The sequence below is a fragment of the Hyperolius riggenbachi genome, chromosome 7 (assembly GCF_040937935.1).
Source record: "Hyperolius riggenbachi isolate aHypRig1 chromosome 7, aHypRig1.pri, whole genome shotgun sequence".
Lineage (NCBI taxonomy): Eukaryota > Metazoa > Chordata > Amphibia > Anura > Hyperoliidae > Hyperolius > Hyperolius riggenbachi.
In genome coordinates, this window is record NC_090652.1 from 28,487,298 (window position 1) to 28,508,948 (window position 21,651).

Genomic DNA, 21,651 nt, shown 5'->3' on the forward strand with positions numbered 1-21,651 from the left:
ATGTGGACGTACCCAGCGCCGGACAGCCCCCAGCCTCTCCACAGCCACCCCAGAACACAGCGGAGGACGGAAGGACCCGACCATCCAGACGCAGGGCCCCGCAGGACGAGGAGGAGGATGTCTGCACAGCAGGCTCTCCCCAAGAAGGACTCTAGCGCTTTCCCAGACCTTCCAGGCCCCTCTTTGAAAACGGGAACGGATCCAGGACGCATGAAGAACGGAAGAAGATCCGGATGAAAACTGAACGTGACCTGACCGGATCCTGATGGCGAACGGATGTTCTCAGAACGGACCTGGAACAGACCCGTGCCACCGGTAAGTATTTCATCAAAGCGCAAGTGTGAACCGGGCCTAACGCAGCTAAAAACGTGTATAACGCATAGCATGCAGCACTTTCATTTAACATGCAGCATTAGACACCAACACAACGTCTGCACTGTGAACAGCCCATTGATTTTTAATTGCTGTAAGTTACTGTGCGTTATATGTTGTTGTAACGTGCGACTTTAACGCCGCACTGTGAAAGAGCCCTTAAAGCAAAGCCATAAGTTAAAATAGTTGCATATGACTGCAGAGGGAAGCCTCTCGATGCTCTAGATGTCTGCAACGCCTCTGCAGCTGGCCGCGAATAAGCCCCTCATGGTACAAGCTCGGTTGCACTACAGGTCACCAGTAGAGTTCTCCCCTGCGCAGTAGCAAGGCACCACTTGTGCATGTAGGTAAAAGCAGTGCACAAGAAGTTTCTGCGCAGGTTGGGGCCGTACTTTGTGCCTGCGCAGTGCGACCACCCTCGTAGACGGAGGAGAGAGGGGCCGCAAGTACCATATTCAACATTAATGTTGAACATTTTCAGAGAATCGCAAGGAAGGAACGGAGGGGTGTAAGAAGACCAGGGAAGCCTCTGCACTATTATTATTAATTATGTAGCGCCAACATCTTCCATAGCGCTGTACAATGTACAAAACCTACTATAATGAGCAGCATAGATACATGAGCAGCTCAACATACTATACAATCGGGACAATCCAGAAAATTCCCCCACTGAGGTTTTTTTTTTAGATGTAATGGATGCAGAATGATCTATGCAGCAGCAGCTTTTTATTGCTAATGCATCTTCCTATGCAGAGGAAGGCCACCAGGTGTCGCCATACACCAGGCGCGCTCCTCCTGAGCTCTCTGCGCTGCGCGCTCTCTCCCAGCAGAGGAAGGCGTTCTGTCCCTTCCAGCGCTCGCTGATCCACCGCTGGTTGTCAAGGTGCGGAGTCCGCCCGCTGACGTCACAAACCAAGATGGCGGAGGAGAATATTTTCCTATTCGTGCCCAACCTGATCGGTGAGGGGGCTGGGGGGAGACTGAATGGCGAGACTGAGGATATGGGGGCAGCACTGGGGGAGGGGGCTGCCTGGGGGTTGTTCTCACCACACTAATTATTATATTATAATATGGCCCATAAAGCACAGTTCTTACAGCAGCTGCAGTGAGTATATATTGTATGCTATATACACACCTATTCACACGATTAATATAGCATCATCCTATCCTTCCTTCATAGTGACAGCAGTATAATACTTCCAATTCCAAAAGTGTAATCCACCCTTCAGGAATAATGGTGGTTATAGACCTCCCTACAGTAGTCATATGAGAGGAAGATCCATAATTCTATTACTTATATCAGTCCTGTATCACAATAATAATTCTCTATTTGTTAACAGTGTTGCCAACTTAGCTACTTTGTCGCTATATTTAGCGACATTTGACACCCCTCTAGCGACAGTTTTTAAAAAAAGCTACTAGCGACAAATCTGGCGCCTTTTTGTCTCCTGTTATTGGAGACTTGGGAGACTAAGTTGCCAGGGACGTCACTCACAGTAGCCCCTTCCTGCTTCCATCGCAGGCGCTCTTGCAAGTTGCTGGTGTGAGCCAGTTGCTGGATCATGATGTGTTGGGGTGGAGCCGTAAGAGGTGCTGATCGGCGCTGCTACTTGAGTCAGAGAGAGTCGGGGGTGGAGCCGTTATGCAAATTACGTGATGACGTCATCTAGGGTGGGGTCGGGGCGGAGCTGTTATGCAAATTATGTGATGACGTCATCCAGCGACTTCTAGGACAGCCAATAGCTACTTTCCTTACTGAGGAGTTGACAACACTGTTTGTTAAGCAGTGACACCTTCTGCAGCACTTTACAGAGTCATGTCACTGACTGTCCTCAGAGGAGCTCACACTCTAATCCTACCATAGTCATAGTCTAATGTCCTACCATATTATTATTATGTATTTATATAGCAGTGACATCTTCTGCAGCACATTACAGAGTACATAGTCATATTACACGCTGTCCTCAGAGGAGCTCACACTCTAATCACTGCCATAGTCAAATGTTCATGGTAGTTTAGGGCCAATTTGGAATTTGAAGATCAATCCAATTAATTTATGGGATGTGGAAGGAAAACAGAGTTCACAGAGTAAACACGGGGGTCAGAGCTCTGTGCTCTTATCCGAGAAGCACAGAGCTCAGAAAGGCGGGGATGGGTGGGGGACAGGAGGCGAAGGGCCATTGAGAGGAGGGAGGGGGTGTTCCTGATGCCCAGAGTGGGCATTTTGCAGGAGAGCCTCTCCTGCAGGGGATGCCTTTTTTCCAAGATATTGGTGACAAGCTGCATGTTGGCAACCTCGGGGGGTCACAGGGAGGCTGAGAGCAGCGTGGAGGGGACACAGAGGGATGGCATAGATCAGGGAACCTGCCTCTGTGTCTCATATGCCCCCCCCCCCCATCTGCCTTGAGTACACTTTAAGGCATTAAATGGCTGGCAGTGTGCAGATGATTAATAAAGTAAGTTTTATATGAATTTGCCATCAAGGTACTTACCATAGTTTTGAATTTGATTTTCTTATAGGAAAAGCAGGCAGCTGGCTACCACCTAGATGCAAAAATGCCTTTATTTATTTTTTTAGCCTTTCAAACGTAGAGTTACCAATTTTTCATAGCAGCTCTAGTTCCATGTTACTCTTAGCTCATGACTATGGGCTTAATGCAGCTCAAAAAGGAAAAAAAAGATACCTGCTTCATACAAGTACACTACCCCAAATCACACAAACTTAACAGCTGATCTAATATCTAGTGCAATGCCTACGTCAACTCGGATTCACTAGCTGAGTTAACCACTTAAAGGGGAACTTCAGCCTAAACAAACATACTGTTATTAAGTTACATTAGTTATGTTAATTAGAATAGGTAGGTAATATAATCTCTTACCCACCTTGTTTTAAAAGAACAGGCAAATGTTTGTTATTCATGGGGCTGCCATCTTTGTCATGGGGGCAGCCATCTTTTTGGTTGAAAGATGACAGGGAGCAGGAGACCCAGTTCCAACTGTCCTGTGTCCTGATAACCCCTCCCAGCTGCACACGCTAGGCTTCAAATGTCAAATTCAAAATGTAGAAGAAAAAAAAATTGCACCAAAACAGCAGAACGAGAGCAACAACATCAGAAATCCCATCATGCTTTGCACAGCATCAGGGGGAAAATGCCCGGGCAGTTTTTTTCTATGCAGCTAAAAATGAGGTTTGTATAAGAGAAACAAAGTTCTGATGCTGTGAAACTGTTAAAGAGAACCCGAGGTGGGTTTGAAGAATATTATCTGCATACAGAGGCTGGATCTGCCTATACAGCCCAGCCTCTGTTGCTATCCCAAACCCCCCTAAGGTCCCCCTGCACTCTGCAATCCCTCATAAATCACAGCCATGCTGCTGACAAACAGCTTGTCAGAGCTGGCTGTGTTTATCTCTATAGGGTCAGTCTGCTGCTCTCCCCGCCTCCTGCAGAACTCCGGTCCCTGCCTGCATCCCTTCCCTCCCTGCCTGCATCCCTTCCCTCCCTGCTGATTGGAGGGAAGGGACGGGGGCAGGGACTGGAGCTATGCAGGAGGCGGGGGAGCAGCTGAGACTGACACTACAGATGTAAACACAGCCTCACAGCACGGCTGTGATTTATGAGGGATTGCAGAGTGCAGGAGGACCTTAGGGGGGTTTGGGATAGCAACAGAGGCTGGGCTGTATAGGCAGATCCAGCCTCTGTATGCAGATAACATTCTTTAAACACACCTAGGGTTCTCTTTAAAGAAACACCAGGCCTGTTCAGTGCTGCTGAGTCGATTTTTAGTCTGGAGGTTCACTTTAAGGACCAGGGGATTTTCCCCTTGTCTGTGCTGCGTGGGCTTTTTAGCCCACAGCACAGATCGTGTTGGCAGCAGGGCGATCAGACTCGCCCCCTTTTTTCCCCACTAGGGGAATGTCCTGCTGGGGGGGTCTGATCGCCGCCGGCTATAACTGATTTGCAGGGGGGGGGGGGGGGCTCCTCAAAGCCCCCCTCCGCAGCGTTATCCGCCCTCCCGTCCTCTCCCTCCGTCTCCCTCCGGCGATCCCCGGACAATCAGAGGCCGGGGATCGCCGATCTGCCTTACGGCGCTGCTGCGCAGCAGCGCCGTATGATGTAAACAGCGGGGATTTCTTCCCCGCGTGTTTACATTTTGCCGGCGAGCCGCGATTGGCGGCTCTCCGGCTGTTCACGGAGACAGCCTCTGTGAACTGACATGGAAAGTTCCATGGAAAACCACTTAAGACCTGCCGACGCCTATCGGCGTTAGGCGGTCGTTAAGTGGTTAAAACATTCCACTTGACTGTAAGGATGCTGATTTAGGCATGTTGCTGGGGGATTTCTATTGTATTTAGTGAACCTTTTTCATAATTACATATCACTTATGGGCAGCACGGTGGCATAGTGGTTAGTGCTCTCACCTTGCAGCGCTGGGTCTCCGTTTTGAATCCCAGATCTGCACAGTATGTATGTTCTCCCGGTGTCTGCATGGGTTACCGCCTCCACTGCAATTTCCCCAAATCATACAGATCAGTTAACTGGCTTCCCCTAAATTGGCCCTAGACTACGATACACTACACTACACTACACAATACAGACATAGACATATGACTATGGTAGGGATTAGATTGTGAGCTCCTTTGAGGGACAGTTAGTGACAAGACTATATACTCTGTACAGCGCTGCATAATATGTAGGCGCTATATAAATACTGTACTAAATAAAACAAAATCATTTATCGTCCATTCCGCTTGACAAACGCTGCAATATTATTATTATTATTATTTTTTATTGCATTTTATTTGTCTGTAATGCATGTGTGTTTTGTGCTGTCTGTATCATTAGTACCAGCCTGGTGGCCACAAGTACTCCAGTCTGCACTCTCCATACCTCTGCTCTCTGCCCCCTCTGTCATGTGGTAGCCACAAGGCTCAGATAATATCTCCTCTCCTCTTTTCTCTTCTTCAGGCTATGCCCGGATCATTTTTGCCTTTGTGGCATTTTATTTCATGCCAACCTCACCCCTGGTGGCCTCCACCTTCTACCTGCTCAGTGGCCTGCTGGACGCCTTTGATGGACATGCGGCTAGAGCACTTAACCAAGGTGAGACCAGGGACACTGGTACAGGCATAATTATTAGAGGTACAAATGATGTTACTGGAAGGGGTTGAAAAGATATGGATGCAAATGTAGTTACTGGAAGGGGAGGGTCGGATTTACCAGTAGGCACTGTAGGCTCGTGCCTACAGGCGGCTACTGGCTGAACGACGGCTCACTGGGAGCCCAATGTGCTCCCACTTCTCCTTCCTTCTGCCTCTGTGAGCGAGCAGAGTGTTGGAGAGAAGAAGCTCACCAGGCCCCGACGTTCCAGTGTGACATGTCTCCACAGCAGCACCCCCAGCGCCCTCTCCTCGTTAACAGCGAGTGCGTGCGTCACATGGCAGATACCGCTGTTACTAAGGAGATTTAAGCCAGTATTTACCAATTTAAAAACAAAAAAGTCAGATACTCACCTAAGGAGAGGGAAGGCTCAGTCCTAATGAGCCTTCCCTCTCCTCTCCCGGTGCCCTCGGTGCTGCGCTGGCTCCCCCGTACGCGTCCGCCGCTGCAGGGACTTCGGAGGTCTTCGGGAGCACTCGGGCTTCCGAGGACGGGCCGCTCCATACTACGCACGCGCGAGTGCGTATAGAGGGCGCTCGCGCATGCGTAGTGTGGAGCGGCCCATCTTCGGGAGCCCGAGTGCTCCTGAAGGCTTCCGAAAGCTCCCTTCGGCTGCGGAAGTGGCAGTATTTGACCGAACTGGTCGAATACTGCCACGGGGGATCCTGCGCGGGACCGGGAGAGGAGAGGGAAGGCTCATTAGGACCGAGTCTTCCCTCTCCGTAGGTGAGTATCTGACTTTTTTATTTTTAACTTGGTAAACATTCACTTTAAGCTGGGCACACTGCTACTGTGGAGTGATGTCATGCTGGGACGGTGGGACTGGATGGGTTTCTTCTCAAAGCTTCGCTCACCACTCTGAAGAGGGGTGGTACTAACTGCTATACTGGGCTGGGGGCTGGGCACATCTGACTATTTATAGGGGGTAGGAAGAGGGGGCACATCTCCCTACCTACAGGGGGCACATCTGACTATAGGGGAGGGGAGAGGGGCATATCTGGCTATTTGTCTTTGGTAATATCTACATTACCTTGTGTGGTTTTATTTAATAAGAAAAGGGGTGTGATTTGAGGGGTGTGGCTTGTGTTAAAGGGCGGAGATTAGGGCACCAAAGCTTATGTGCCTATAGGCTCTTGAGCTGTAAATCTGGCCATGTGGAAGGGCGTAAACAGGTATGGATGTCTGTATACCAATGGGGTGCACTGTAGACCATACTTGGTGGTGAGATTAGGGCTGTACCCGTGTAATGGTTGGTCTGGTTAATGGTGGATGGCACTACATCAATCCTTCTGTGGACTGAGGGTACTGAAATCGCTTTTTGCTCTGTGTTTGTCTCTCCAGGAACCAAGTTTGGTGCTATGCTGGACATGCTGACAGATCGCTGTGCCACCATGTGTCTCCTGGTCAACCTGTCCCTCCTCTACCCATCATGCACTCTGCTCTTCCAGCTGAGCATGAGCCTGGACATTGCCAGTCACTGGCTGCACCTGCACAGGTAGCGCCACCTACTGGTTATCCAGGAAATCGCCCCATGGGGGATATGTAGCTCCCGCTAACGTCTGTTTCTGTTTCCTCCACCAGCTCCACCCTGAAAGGAAGTGACAGCCACAAGACCATTGACCTGTCTGGTAACCCCATCCTGCGGCTGTATTACACCTCCCGGGTATGTCCACACAGTGGGCCCTGCCTGTTGCACTGTTAGTGGATGCCGGTGATCACATTTCTCATACTTGTCTGTTTTCTTGCAGCCTGTCCTGTTCTCCATGTGTGCTGGCAACGAGCTCTTCTACTGCATGCTGTATCTGCTGCACTTCACCGAGGGACCAGCAGGTGGGGCTGTGTGCTGTGTTAGGATCATAGAGTCTAGTTATGAAAGACCAGTGATTTTTTTCACTACAATTTTCACATCTGATTACCACTTTAATAATGTTAAATTTATAAAACAATGATCAAATTATGTTCCCTGATGATCCGTGTTGTGGTCGCCATACTATAACCTGAGATAACAATCCATTGCTCCAATCTTATGCCGGGCATACACGGCTCGTTTTTTTCGCCCCGGATCGAGCCAGCGCATCCCCGCTCGTCCCAGCCGGCGCTCCTTATCACCGCGCGATTCCCTGCCATTGTCCGCCAGCGGGAATCGAGCGGGCGCAGGTCGAGCGGCATGATCGGGGCAGCTGGCCGGATCAGCTGGTCGATACACGGTACAGAAACGTACAGTGTATCCCCAGCATTAGAGTGGCACAGCAGATTGCCGTCCACAACCTCTTTTTATCAACAGAAGTAGCGTTAGATCCGGGGCTGTGGAGTCAGTCAAGGAGTCGGAGCAATTTTTGGTACCTGACGTCAAAGTCGGTGGTTTCATAAACTGAGGAGTCGGAGTTGGATGATTTTTGTACAAAATGTACAGCCCTAGTAAGTATTAGACTAAGGAGTCGAGGAGTTGGAGCCATTTTGGGTACCTAGAGTCGGAGTCGGAGGTTTCATAAACTGAGGAGTCGGAGTTGGATGATTTTTGTAAGTATTAGACTAAGGAGTCGAGGAGTTGGAGCCGTTTTGGGTACCTGGAGTCGGAGTCGGTGGTTTCATAAACTGAGGAGTCGGAGTTGGATGATTTTTGTACAAAATGTACAGCCCTAGTAAGTATTAGACTAAGGAGTCGAGGAGTTGGAGCCATTTTGGGTACCTAGAGTCGGAGGTTTCATAAACTGAGGAGTCGGAGTTGGAGTCGGATGATTTTTGTATCGACTCCACAGGCCTGGTTAGAGCAGCCATAGATTTTCATTGAGGTAACTTGTAACAAACGAATGAGCAGCAGTGTTCTCAGGCCCTGAACACTCCAGGCGGCGTACGCTACAAAGCGTGACTCGGCCACAGTACTGGGCCGTCCTCTGGGGACAGGAGCCACCTGGGGGGACAGCAAGGAAGCAAGCTGGCTGGAGGAAGCCCCGGGTGAGTGTGGAACCTGAGACTCCTTTCATCAACAACAAATAGCATTTGTAAAGCACTTTTCTCCCATAGGACTCAAAGCACATAAGCATGACTCAGACCAGTAACTGGTACAGAGGAGTAATTCTATAAGTCTGAAAATGTTCTGTTCTTTCATCTCAGGTTCCCTGTAAAGGACCACTATCACGAAAATTGTAAAATTTTAAAATATATGTGAACACATTCAAATAAGTAGTACGTTTCTTCCAGATTAAAATGAGTCCTAAATTGCCTTTCTCCTATGTTGCTGTCACCTAAAGGGCCACTTAAGTCAAACAAAAAAAATGAGTTTTACTCCCCTGGGGCTTCCAATAGCCCCCTGCAGCTGTCCGGTGCCCTCGCGGTCTCCCTCTGATCCTCCTGGCCCCGCCGGCAGCCACTTCCTGTTTCGGTGACAGGAGCTGACAGGCTGGGGACGCGAGGGATTCTTCGCGTTCCTGGCCACAATAGCGCCATCTATGCTGCTATAGCATATATCATATACCGTATAGCAGCATAGAGGGTGCTAATGTGTCTGGGAACGCGAAGAATCACTCGCGTCCCCAGCCTGTCAGCTCCTGTCACCGAAACAGGAAGTGGCTGCCGGCGGGGCCAGGAGGATCGGATGGAGACGGCTAGGGCCCCGGACAGCTGCAGGGGGCTATTGGAAGCCCCAGGTGAGTAAAACTCATTTTTTTTGTTTGACTTAAGTGTCCCTTTAAGGCTCATACACACATCAGACCATAGTCTTTGGAAAATGAAAGATCACAGACCAATGTTACCCCCTTCCATGTAGTATGAGAGCCATACCTACACAGTCTATTCTATTGAGCTGAACTCCCCATTAGATAAAAATCTGTGCAAGATGCTGCACTCACAGATGCTGTACACATGCAACAGATCAGTATCTGCAAAAGATCCGTTCCTGCAAAATGCATTCATAGTCTATGAGATCTACAGATCCTCATACACGCCTTATTTAACTGACATTCATCTGCAGATTAATCATCTGCAGATCTGAAAATCCATCCTGGTGGATCTGATCTGCAGATGAATGTCTGTTAAAAAGGTGTGTATGAGGATCTGCAGATATCATAGACTATGAATGCATTTTGTAGGAACTGATGTTTTGCAGATACTGATCTGTTGCATGTGTACAGCATCTTTGTGTGCAGCATCTTACAAAGATTTTTATCTGATGGGGAGTTCAGCTCAATAGAATAGACTGTGTAGGTATGGCTCTCATACTACATGAAAGGGAGTAACATTGGTCTGTGATCTTTCATTTTCCAAAGACTATGGTCTGATGTGTGTATGAGCCTTTACAGTAGGAAATATAAATCTGACAGGCTTTGGACTAGCCCATCTCTTCATGGAGGATTCTCAGTATGACCTTTATTCTTTATTAAAACATTCCTTGAAAAAAATTTATACAAAGATGCTGGCCACCCTCTGTGCTTACTGCACACTTTTTAGCAGTTGGACAGAGAAACTGCCATTTACTGAGTACTTTTGAAAAGAAAGAAAACCCTGAGAATCCCCATGAGGAGATGGGCTAGTCCAAAACCTGTCGTTCTGTCAGATTTCTATGACTTACTGTAAGTGACAGCAACATAGGAGAAAAGTCATTTATGGCTCATTTTACTCTGGAAGAAACTAACTTTTTATTGGTATGTGTTTACATGTATTTACATTTTTCCTATTTTCTCGATAGTGGTCCTTGTAAGGAAAATGCAAAAGTGGACCAGCAGGTGGAGCTCTGATACAAAGTACAAATTTTACATAACTGTGATTGGAAACGTTTTCTTGAGATCGTTTTGTGCTGCTGCGTGGATCAGCTGACACACATTACTATTCACATGTTGTCTGAAAGGCAGTAACACCACCTAATGATAGCTGTTAGCATCATGGACAAGTAGTGATATGAGTATATTGTGTTCTGTGATATTTCATAGCTTTTTTTTGTCAACTTTGCAGTTATCTTTGTTTTGCTTTTGTACTTTTATTTAACGTCACAATAGAATGTGGTTGTTGGAAAAAAAATATATATATACGATTAGTGCAGAGCATGTGGGAGCTCCTCCTCCTTGGGAGCAGGGATGGGTGGAAGCTCCTCCTCCTTGGGAGCAGAGATGGGTGGAAGCTCCTCCTCCTTGGGAGCAGAGATGGGTGGAAGCTCCTCCTCCTTGGGAGCAGAGATGGGTGGAAGCTCATCCTCCTTGGGAGCAGAGATGGGTGGAAGCTCTTCCTCCTCAGGAGCAGAGATGGGTGGAAGCTCCTCCTCCTCGGGAAGCAGAGATGGGTGGAAGCTCCTCCTCCTCGGGAAGCAGAGATGGGTGGAAGCTCCTCCTCCTCGGGAAGCAGAGATGGGTGGAAGCTCCTCCTCCTTGGGAGCAGAGATGGGTGGAAGCTCCTCCTACTCGGGAGCAGAGATGGGTGGAAGCTCCTCCTACTCGGGAGCAGAGATGGGTGGAAGCTCCTCCTACTCGGGAGCAGAGATGGGTGGAAGCTCCTCCTCCTCGGGAGCAGAGATGGGTGGAAGCTCCTCCTCCTCGGGAGCAGAGATGGGTGGAAGCTCCTCCTCCTCGGGAGCAGAGATGGGTGGAAGCTCCTCCTCCTCGGGAGCAGAGATGGGTGGAAGCTCCTCCTCCTCGGGAGCAGAGATGGGTGGAAGCTCCTCCTCCTCGGGAGCAGAGCTGGATGGAAGCTTCTCCTCCTCGGGAGCAGAGATGGGTGGGAGCTCCTCCTCCTTGGGAGCAGAGATGGGTGGGAGCTCCTTCTCCTCGGGAGCAGAGATGGGTGGGAGCTCCTCCTCCTCGGGAGCAGAGATGGGTGGGAGCTCCTCCTCCTTGGGGAGACATCAGGTACGGAGTCACAAGGCCGATTCCTGAGAGGTTTTATGTTGAAATTGATTGGGAATCGGCATGCGGTGTAAGGACAGGAAACAGATCTGTCTCTTGGTCGAACTGCCCATACATCCTTTGATGTACGCTTGCGCAGTAACCCACAACTGGCTCAGTCAGTTAGCTTTCAGAGGGTCACAGCTGCTGATTGGAGCACAGTAGTAACGGCGAGGGCGCAGAGCGACTGCAGTGCACTGAAAGAAGCCCCAGGTAAGTTAAGCTGTCCACTTTTATTTCACTAGCAGCGGTTGGAAAGTGTACTGGTTAAGGGCTCTGCCTCTGCCTTCGATCAAATCTCGTCTCTTCCTGTTGAGTAAGCTAGTACCTATTCAGTAAGGAGTCCTCGGGTAAGACTCCCTACCACTTTTACTGCCTATAGAGTGCGCCCTAGTGGCTGCAGCTCTGGTGCTTTGAGCCCGCTGGGAGAAAAGTGCAATATAGAAATGTTGTTTTTATTGTCTCTTGTCACTTTAGGTAACCTTTAAAGGAACACATTTATCTGAGACGTATGGAAATATTTTTAATAGAATTAAAATGGAGAGTGACTTGTGTAGCAATCATCTATAGCCATGGAAATCTTATAAGGAAGATGGAATTTCTCTTTAACATAATCATAAAAAAGAAATAATCCCTATAAATTAGTCTCTATAGTTGCTCATTCTGATCCCTGTTCCTCTCTCCGTAGTGGCGTTGGGGCCCCTCGGAGCTGTGGGCGTATTTCGTCTCATCCTCTGGATCAGCTGTCCTATTTCCCTGGTGAAATCCGGCATTAGCCTCCTGCACCTGATCACCGCCTCCTGCAATATGGCCGCCCTGGACCGTGCCGAACGCGCCAAGAAGAAGTGAGGGGAGGTTGCGTAGAATCCAGCGGTATGGTGGTATAATGTATTACCTCCAAGTGTTAATTCTTACGCTGTATCTGCAAGACACTGTACCCTCAAACCTCCCCAAGACCGCCTTCCCTGGAGCACTGCGTCGACTGCCTTCCCTGGAGCGCCGCGCCGAAACCTCCAGAGTGAGTCCTGCACTTCCTGCCTAGAGATTGTCAAGTGTTAGCTAGCGCCACCTGCTGACCACACCAAATATCCAATCAATACAGTTTACAGGGATCATTTTGAGGGCAACCGGTAAAAAAAAAAAATCTAATTTAGAATGTTAATCTTCATCATTCAATACTCAAGTCACTCATCATTCACTCTTTTACTATTTAAAATGTTTGGGTTTCGTTTTTTTTTTTTTTTTTTTTTGTATTTAGTATATACTGTCTTGCTTTAAGTTGGTTTTTAAGTTTTCGTGTTTTGTGTGTCTAAGATTTGTGCATCAATAAGGGAACATATTTTTTTATTGTATATTTAATTTAAAAGTAATTATGAAAAAACAAGATCAAAATGGCGCCTGGTTCTGCTCCCAGAAGCCTTTGCAGCAAGAATGGCTGTTTTCTAGGCTCACATTGGCAGCATGGTGCGCTTGAAAAAATTATTTCCGTTATAAATGGTGGAGCCCCCTGGTGGCCGGCCTGCTGGGGATTTTGTAGAAGTTTAGACACTATGTAGTGGGATGTGGAATACGGATTCTGCCTGTCCAAGCCTGTATAGTATTACATATACTGTCCTCAGACCCTTCATACAGGTGTAAGTCTGGAATAGGAACTGCTTTCTATGAGGAGATTAGTAAGGAGCCGTGCAAAGTGAAAACTTGATGTTAAAGGACAACTGAAGTGAGAAGTATATGGAGGCAGCATATTTATCTCCTTTTAACCAACACCAGTTGCCTGGCAGCCCTGCTGACCTTTTTGTCTGAAGTAGTGTCTGAATCACACCAGAAACAAGCATGCAGCTAATCTTGTCAGGCTTTAGTCGGAGCACCTGTTCTGCATGCTTGTTCAGGGTCTTTGGATAAAAGTATTTGAGGCAGGATAGCCAGGCAATGTGCATTGTTTAAAAATTTAATAAATATGGCAGCCTCCATATCCCTCTCACTTCAGTTATCCTTTAAAGTAAACCTGTAATGGGAAGGAGGGGTGAAGTTAGAGACTTCCCTCAGTGGTGGTAGCTCCTCCTACAGTCCACCGTTGTAGCACTGGTTCCCTCTTCATCTTCTGGCTGCTCTGCAGGCTATGGATAAGCACAGCCAGTCTGGGCATGTGCGAGTAAGGTCTGCACATGCTCAGAACGATGCTGCTCCTGCATTGCTTTTTTTCCTCCCTGCATGTAAGCTTCTGTTGAATACTATACAGGGGCCCTGCACTGGAAAAATGGGCTGAAAGGGAATCCAGGGAGCCCCTGGGTCATCCTCTACTTCCCACTACTGAGGTAAGTATGTAACTTAATGTTTTTCCTGACCACAGGTTCTGTATGACAATATTGCACTGAAATCCCCACGTCCAGACTGGCCTAATTTACTGAGACATCTCTGGGTGTAATGTCATTATACAGCATAGGGAACCTGTTGTTTGTTGAAAAACGACCCGTTTTTATAGGAATAACGTTCTTCATTAACACAGAACATAATTGAATGTGATTATGTCTGCTTGTAAGAGTTAAAACACCCACCCTGCATCTCTTGAGAATGGTAAGGGGGAACCAGACCACACAAACGCATCCAGGCCCACCATCCGCTAACTCCTAAAGCTACAACTAAACTGTGCTACTTAAACTTGAAAATCCCATTATGTAAAGCAAATGGGAAAGGAAAATAAACCTGAGTTTTCACCTAAGTGATATTTTCAAAACTTTTTTCATAAAATGTCTTTTAAAGAGAATCTGTATTGTTAAAATCGCACAAAAGTAAACATACCAGTGCGTTAGGGGACATCTCCTATTACCCTCTGTCACAATTTCGCGGCTCCTCGCCGCATTAAAAGTGGTTAAAAACAGTTTTAAAAAGTTTTTTGTTTATAAACAAACAAAATGGCCACCAAAACAGGAAGTAGGTTGATGTACAGTATGTCCACACATAGAAAATACATCCATACACAAGCAGGCTGTATACACCCTTCCTTTCTAATCTCAAGAGATCATTTGTGTGTTTCTTTCCCCCATGCACTGAAGTTTCAGGCTGCTCGTTTCTTCCTGCAAACAGCTTTGCCCTTGTCTGTAATCCTCAGTATGTGAAAGCCCAGCCAGCTCAGAGAACGATTTATCCAGCTTGTAAAAGATAAGAGAGAAGAGAGAAGCTGCCCTAATCTAAATAATACACAGGCAGTGTGCATAGAGGGGCCTGGAAGGGGGAGTTCATAGCAGAACCACAACACTGAAGAACTTGGCAGCCTTCCAGACACAGGCCGACAAGTCTGACAGGGGAAAGATACATTGATTTATTACAGAGACAGTGATAGTAGAAAGTGCTGCAGTAAGCCAGAACACATTAGAATAGCTTTTGGAACTTGTAGGATGATAAAAAACAGGATGCAACTTTTTTTTTTGTTTTGTTTCAGAGTGGTAGCTACATGAAACACCACTAGAGGGCGCATGTGTCCCTCTAGTGCGATCGTCGCCGGCATCTATAGCAAACAGGGGAACGCGTATATAACGCGTTCCCCTGTTTGGCTTCTCCTGTCGCCATGGCGACGATCGAGATGACGTCATGGACGTCAGCCGACGTCCTGACGTCAGGCACACCCGATCCAGCCCATAGCGCTGCCCGGAACTTATTGGTCCGGGCAGCGCAGGGCTCTGGCGGGGGGGGGGGGGCCTCTCTCGCCGCTGCGTGCGGCCGATCACCGCAGAGCGGCGGCGATCAAGCTGTGCGCACAGCTAGCAAAGTGCTGGCTACGCGCACAGCACTTTACAGCACACAAATCGCCCCACCAGGGGCTGAGATCTCCCCCTGTGCGGCATAGCCCGAGCTCAGCTTGGGCTTACCGCCAGGGAGGTTAAGCCACCAGCTAGCAAGAAAATACTCAAAATAAATTTGATAGTATTCTTTCAACAACTTTTGGGTATTTTTTCAATGGTAGAATGCTGAAATTTTAAAATTTTATTTTTAAGAGAAGATAAAAATTATCTCCTAGGAGATAACTCAGGTGAAAAAGTTAATTGCATATGGACCAATGAATTGTATGCGTAGTATGGGTAATAAATAGAACATTGGATTGCAAATAATAGTCTCATATTTTTATTTTCTATTCTATAGCTTTATTTAGGATTCCCTCGTCCTCCTTAGCACCTCCGATGCAGCGCCCCCCCCCCCCCAAAAAAAAAGTCAGCCGGCAAGGGCTTGTTAGCGGCTCGCACAGGCATACTAGCGGATTCCATTGCTGGGACACCGAACAAAGTGCGCCTTGTGGAGCCTGATCAGGTCCGCTCTACAGTGCAGGCGGAAGTTGTTCTAATATGTCTAGCTGCCCTTTCCATTAATCCATGGGCCAGGGAGGAAGTTGCATGGAAGCAGGGGCAGGCACATGTCAATGGAGGGGAGGTCAGTACCAGGGGAAAGAGATCCTGGGTGGACACCACGCTTCCACAGCAGAAGATATGATGAAGGGGTGGAGCCTAACAGAAAATATGACATCACCAGGAAGATGTACATTTCAAAATAAAACAGCGTGCTACTATAGGCTGTTAACTAAATGCTCTGGATGCATAAGTGGCTCACAGAGGCTAATATGGTATGACTAGTGTAGCTTTGACCTCGTCCTGGTGAGGTGCATTATGGGTGCTGTCTTTCACACAAAAGGAAATTATTACATTCAATTACTAATACTGTATTGTGCCGTGATATTACTAGGGGACGTTTTTCTCTAGTCCACCCCATAAAACCCTCATTGCTTTCAGGCAGCATAACTGAACTGGGGACCGGGCATACCTTGGAAAAGGTTTGCAGCCTTTGCTTGGGTCATATCAAACTATAGTAAGAATTGCTGAAACGTCAGTGAAAAAAACGGTTATACAGTTCTGTGAGAGTCGCCTGCAGTGAGGAGATTTCTGATAGATCCAGGTGAGATATTGAGGGCCACATCTGATCTCCACCCCAGAGATGTCTCTAGTGAATCAGGCCTTGTGTAAGTCACCCCCTTTGTCTGCTACCCCTGTACAGCAGCGATGCCCTCAGCTCTGCAGAGGCTTCTGGGAATAATCAGAGATCACACTCAGGGATCATTACAATGATGAATGGAAAGACGTGTTATTATTATGGATTCATTGTCTGATGACCATAGCTTGTACAGAGGCTTGGCCATGTGTCCTCGGCTGTAGAGAGACTGTCACCTCCGAGCTTCTGTATAAATCCATTGTCTTGGCGAGTGTCTGGATAGTGTGCTGGCTAAGGGCTCTGCCTTTGACATGGGAGACCAGAGTCTGAATCCTGGCTAGGGTCAGTATGTATTCAGTAAGGAATCCTTGGACAAGACTCCCTTACACTGCAGGGTGGCCTCCTTAGCCAGAGGCTGTAGCTTTTGAATGCTTTGAGTCCGACAGGAGAAAGGCACTATACAAATATTCGGATTATTATTATCTGTACTCGCATAGAGTCTATTTATAAAAGGGGAGATTCTCCACTTTTGAAAATATGATTTTTATAATGCCGCCCCCCCAAAAGGGCTTTAGGTCGGTTTCCTAACGCCACCACCTCCGCATGACAGTGCACATGTGCGCGCACCCACCGGCCGCGCTCGCAATGGCCGCTTGTGTGCACACACCCGGCTAACTGGCCCTGTCCTCCTGTCTCAGCGGTCCGTGCTGCGCACATGCGCAGTAGCAAGAAACACAGACCCAAGGACACAGAGACAGGAGTACGCAGGGACAGTAGGTAGGATATTTATAAAAGGGCAATCATATTTTGATCACTGCTTTGATTGGTTTTGCACTTCCTGGTCCTCATTTTCGCCTTTCTGGTAGTGATCCGATTGGCAGACCATCGTTGTGGCGTCGTTGACCTCATTCATACGTCACAAACCGTTGGGGATCACTCATTTTATTTTTTATTTATTTACGACATCGATCGTGTGTATGGTGCTTTAGACTTGGGGCTAAGCCTCATCCTCCAGCCATGTAATGGTCTGCTGTGGCCACTGGTGATGTGACTTGGAGATATTCCTATGAAAGGCTGCGGATACCACTTCAGCTCTGATATTGGTCAGTGTGACAGGGTTGGGGTGGAGTTTTTTATTAATATTATTTATATAACGCCAACATCTTCCGCAGCACTGTACAGAGTATATTGTCTTGCCACTACCTGTCCCTCAGAGGGGCTCACAATCTAATCCCTACCATAGTCATATGTGCATCATAGTCTTTATCAGTATTTTTTGGGGATGTTGGAGGATACTGGAGTGCCCGGAGGAAACCCACACAGACACAGGGAGAACATACAAACTCCGTGCAGATAGTGCTCTAGCTGGGATTCAGACCGGCGCTACAAGGCGCTAACCACTACGCAACCGGGTAAAAAGGGCAGAAATGGGTTCCAGATCACAGCAGTCAAAATCCTCTTGAATAGTGTTGTTCAGGATCACAGCCCTCCCCAGAGAGGATTGTTTTAGGTATTTACACGGTCAAACGGTGCTCTCGCTTGTCCGCATTATTATCCTGGGCAGGTGACAGGTTCTCTTTCAGGGCCTCTGTGCTTGCTACATCTGTTGTTTTATTGGACCAGATATGTTAATCAATTGAATTCCATGAACCAATCACAGCTCCTGACCAACAGTATCCATATTACAGGTACATACAGTGTCTCTGAGATTATATATGTGTATTTGTGTCCAGTTGTGTTAGTAGAGCCGTAGCAGAATAACCACGTAGGGTTGGACTAGAAAACTGGGGTGGGGGAAACAAGGGGCGGAGCCTGTAACAGCCAATAAGATTCCAGCTCTGTGTTCCTGAAAGAATTTCTTTGGATGGCATCAGAGTAAATGTTGGAAACGTGATATTTCTTTTCCGTTAGAGCTAAATTCTGGGGCGATACGCTCTGGTTAGTTCCCCCCCTCCCCCAATGCATATCTGTATATCATTCCTCCTGTACAAGGAACTGTGTGATATAATAAAGATCTACTGTAACCACTCACACCTGTCTGTCTGTGCTCATTCCGTGGTCTGTGTCTCTGTAGGGAAGGTCTTACAGTCAGCATGAAGACTAAATATTGAAAAGTAGATTCATTCAAGAGGGACTGTCAGAAACACAATCAAATTCCATTTACCTTCTGCTCTGTGTTCATTATGCAGCCTGGAACCTCACCCTGCACTGCAAGCACTCCAATCTAATCAGAAATGTGATTTAAGGGAGCTCAGGGAAAATTAGTACAAAATTTATTGATGCGTATAACAATGAAACAACTATAACAACTATGTATAAAACCTTCCCCCCTTAAAATCAAATGCAATTAAGCTGAGCTAGATGCATGTGTCCCTAATAGGTGTGCACACCCTATAGTAACGGGGATCCTTGCATGCATAAATTTCTCTTCAGGCCCAACTTATGCTGAATTGGTGATCACCACCACAATACTTGGTGCGTGTAAATCTTCGGATTCCCCCCGTGTGTCTTGCCAACACGCCTCTGTGTAAGATAACACTTACGCAGCCATTACTGACACTTGCGCGTGTCAAACCTCCCCAAACATCAACCAGCTTCTCATACAGGCTTTAGAATGATTCCGTGATTCACTCACGTGGGCAGCCTATGGAGTCCGGCTGCCGTGCGATTCCTCACTACCCGGCTGGGACTAGTGGTGCGGCGGCTCTCTCCTCCAGTAGGCTCCGATATGCGGAGATGTGATCTTGGTACGACCCGACCCTGGAGCGTTACGATGTTGGGAGGAAGGTTGCGGAGGCACGGGGGGAAAACCACGCCTACCAGTCGCGGCGGCGTCACCTGCACGTGACGCGTTTCATCCAATCAGGATTTCATCAGACGTGTGACGTCGGGATGAGGTAGCGTGACTTTTATGTCCATCCTGGAACATCAAGTTTACGCCAAAATTTAAAAGGACAGTCCTTTAAGCACAAATAGGTACCTATCCATGTTTATGCCAGTCCACCAAACGAAGTTGCGATCACAATCCTGCCCTCCCAATAGGAGCCTAGGATTTCCCTGTAAAAAAGCAGGAAATAGTGCAATACTGCCTTGGTGCTAATTTATATATTTATTATTGTGGAGCGCTGTCCTTTTCTCCTCTCCTGGGAGTTATCCATGTTTATGGATTTGGTAACTGAGGATCTGAAAGCTATTGATTGGAAGAAAAAAGGCAGGGACAACTTAACAAGGGAGGAGCGACAGGCCCTATTAGAATTACAGAATAATACCAATATAGTAATAAAAAAAAGTGATAAGGGGGGAAATGTTGTCATAATGACTAGAGAGAATTATGAGGCTGAGGTCAGGAGACTTCTTAGCGATCAATCTACTTATGAAAGGGTTAGGATTAATCCATTCAGAGAATTAGTAGATAAAATCAATTTGAAGTTACAGTGGGGCTTCCTGGATGGAGTACTATCAGAAAAAGAATTTAACAGTAACCGAATATACAATTCCAACGTTTTACATTTTACCAAAGACCCATAACAATTTGCAGGCCCCTCCAGGACGCCCTATTGTTTCTGGGAATAATAGTCCCCTTGAACGAATTGCCAAATATGTAGATCTAAAGCTTAAACATGTGGTCAGTAACCTACCCTCATTCGTCATGGACACCAGGGATGTACTGGCAGGCATCGAGGGGGTACATGTGGAGAGTGAGTGGCTGCTCGTTGGATTGGACGTGGAATCGCTATTCACGTCCATACCGAACGATAAAGGCCTAGAAGCCCTCGAATATTATTTGGGCGTACACTATGCTGAATATGAAGGTCAGGGAGAATTTATCCTTGACCTCATGAAGATAATCTTACAGAACAATTTTTTCGAATTTAATGGAAATACATACAGACAGAAAAAGGGCGTGACGATGGGGGCGGCATGCTCCCCGGCCTACGCGTGTCTCCACCTGGGCTTTTGGGAGCAGGAGGTGGTGCGGGCCACTCCGGGGTACGGGGAGCATGTCGCCCTCTGGATCCGCTATGTGGACGATATATTGGTCTTATGGAAGGGCACAGAGGCGGAGCTTAAGTCCTTTGTCCTTGAACTCAATCAGAACAATAGAAACATTTTTTTGACGTTCACGTATAGTTTAAAGGAAATTTCTTTTTTGGATCTACTGATAGGCAAAACGGGCACCTCCCTGACAACTAGGACATATAGAAAAGAGACCTCAGGGAATACCCTCTTGTCAGCAAGCAGTGCACACTTGCCTGCACAGAAGTGGGCGGTTCCCACTGGACAATTTTTGCGGTTACGACGCAACTGTGCAGATATCAATATTTTTAAACAAGAGGCAGGTGATTTAATGGCCAGATTGAAGGCACGAGGGTACCCTACCAAGATTGTAAATACTGCTTATCATAAAGCACTTGCAAGGGAAAGAAGGACCCTTTTAGGTCCAAAATTCAATTCAGAGATGATAACGCCTGTTCAGTCCAAGCCCAAAACTGACGAAGGGGTGTCTAGGTTAGTCATGACTTATGGGGCTCATTACAAAGAAGTTAGAGATATACTCTGCAGACATTGGCATTTGTTGGGAAGGGACCCCATAATAGTGAAGGTGGTGGGTGACTATCCCCATATAGCAGCTAGAAGGAGCACTAATTTAAATGACATCCTGGTCAGCAGCGAGTTTGGCTGGAGCAGGCGTAGAAGTGATATACAGAGAAAGAAAAAAGGAATGTTTACATGTGCTGGATGTGATATTTGCAGGTATATTCAGAAGGGCAACATGTATTATAATTGGAATCGATCGGAATCGTTTTATGTTAATGACAAAATTGATTGTAATGCCGAAAGGGTTATCTATCAAATCCGCTGCCCATGTGATCGCATATATACAGGAAAGACATATAGAGCCCTTAATGTCCGCATAAGAGAACATGTTGCAAATATAAGGAACCCCAACGTGGATAAGAAAAGATTGAACCCAATGGTTATGCACTTTAAGACAGAACACAATGCAGATCCAAAAGGTCTAAAGGTTATGGAAATATATAAACTGAACATTAGCCCCAGACGGGGTGACTTCGATCGGGAGCTTAGAAAGAAAGAATCCGAGTTGATATACAAATGTGGTAGTCTATTGCCACATGGACTAAACAAAGATCTAAATATCAAAGTGTTCTTATGAATATCCACGCTCTTTACCTGTGCCCCTCCGTTTCTAATCGTTCACCTTGGATATAGTGTTCATATGTGCAATGGACAACTGTCCTTTTAAATTTTGACGT

At 47.1% G+C, this 21,651-nt stretch overlaps 1 protein-coding gene across 1 annotated transcript; it reads left to right on the top strand.

The window, feature by feature from the left end:
- The first annotated feature begins 1,236 nt into the window (after positions 1-1,236).
- CDIPT (CDP-diacylglycerol--inositol 3-phosphatidyltransferase) lies at positions 1,237-18,406 on the top strand. The gene is made up of 6 exons (XM_068243799.1): positions 1,237-1,332; positions 5,340-5,474; positions 6,873-7,026; positions 7,113-7,194; positions 7,280-7,361; positions 12,090-18,406. The coding sequence occupies exons 1-6, from the start codon at positions 1,290-1,292 to the stop codon at positions 12,248-12,250; spliced, it is 657 nt and encodes a 218-aa protein (XP_068099900.1). The 5' UTR covers positions 1,237-1,289; the 3' UTR covers positions 12,251-18,406.
- Positions 18,407-21,651: the final 3,245 nt, after the last annotated feature.

Bases quoted from the DNA above. Each gene is read 5' to 3' on its own strand.
- CDIPT (XM_068243799.1), top strand. From the start codon at position 1,290: ATGGCGGAGGAGAATATTTTCCTATTCGTGCCCAACCTGATCG. The intron at 1,333-5,339 runs GTGAGGGGGCTG...TCTCTTCTTCAG, and splicing joins ATTCGTGCCCAACCTGATCG to GCTATGCCCGGATCATTTTT. The intron at 7,195-7,279 runs GTATGTCCACAC...GTTTTCTTGCAG, and splicing joins GGCTGTATTACACCTCCCGG to CCTGTCCTGTTCTCCATGTG.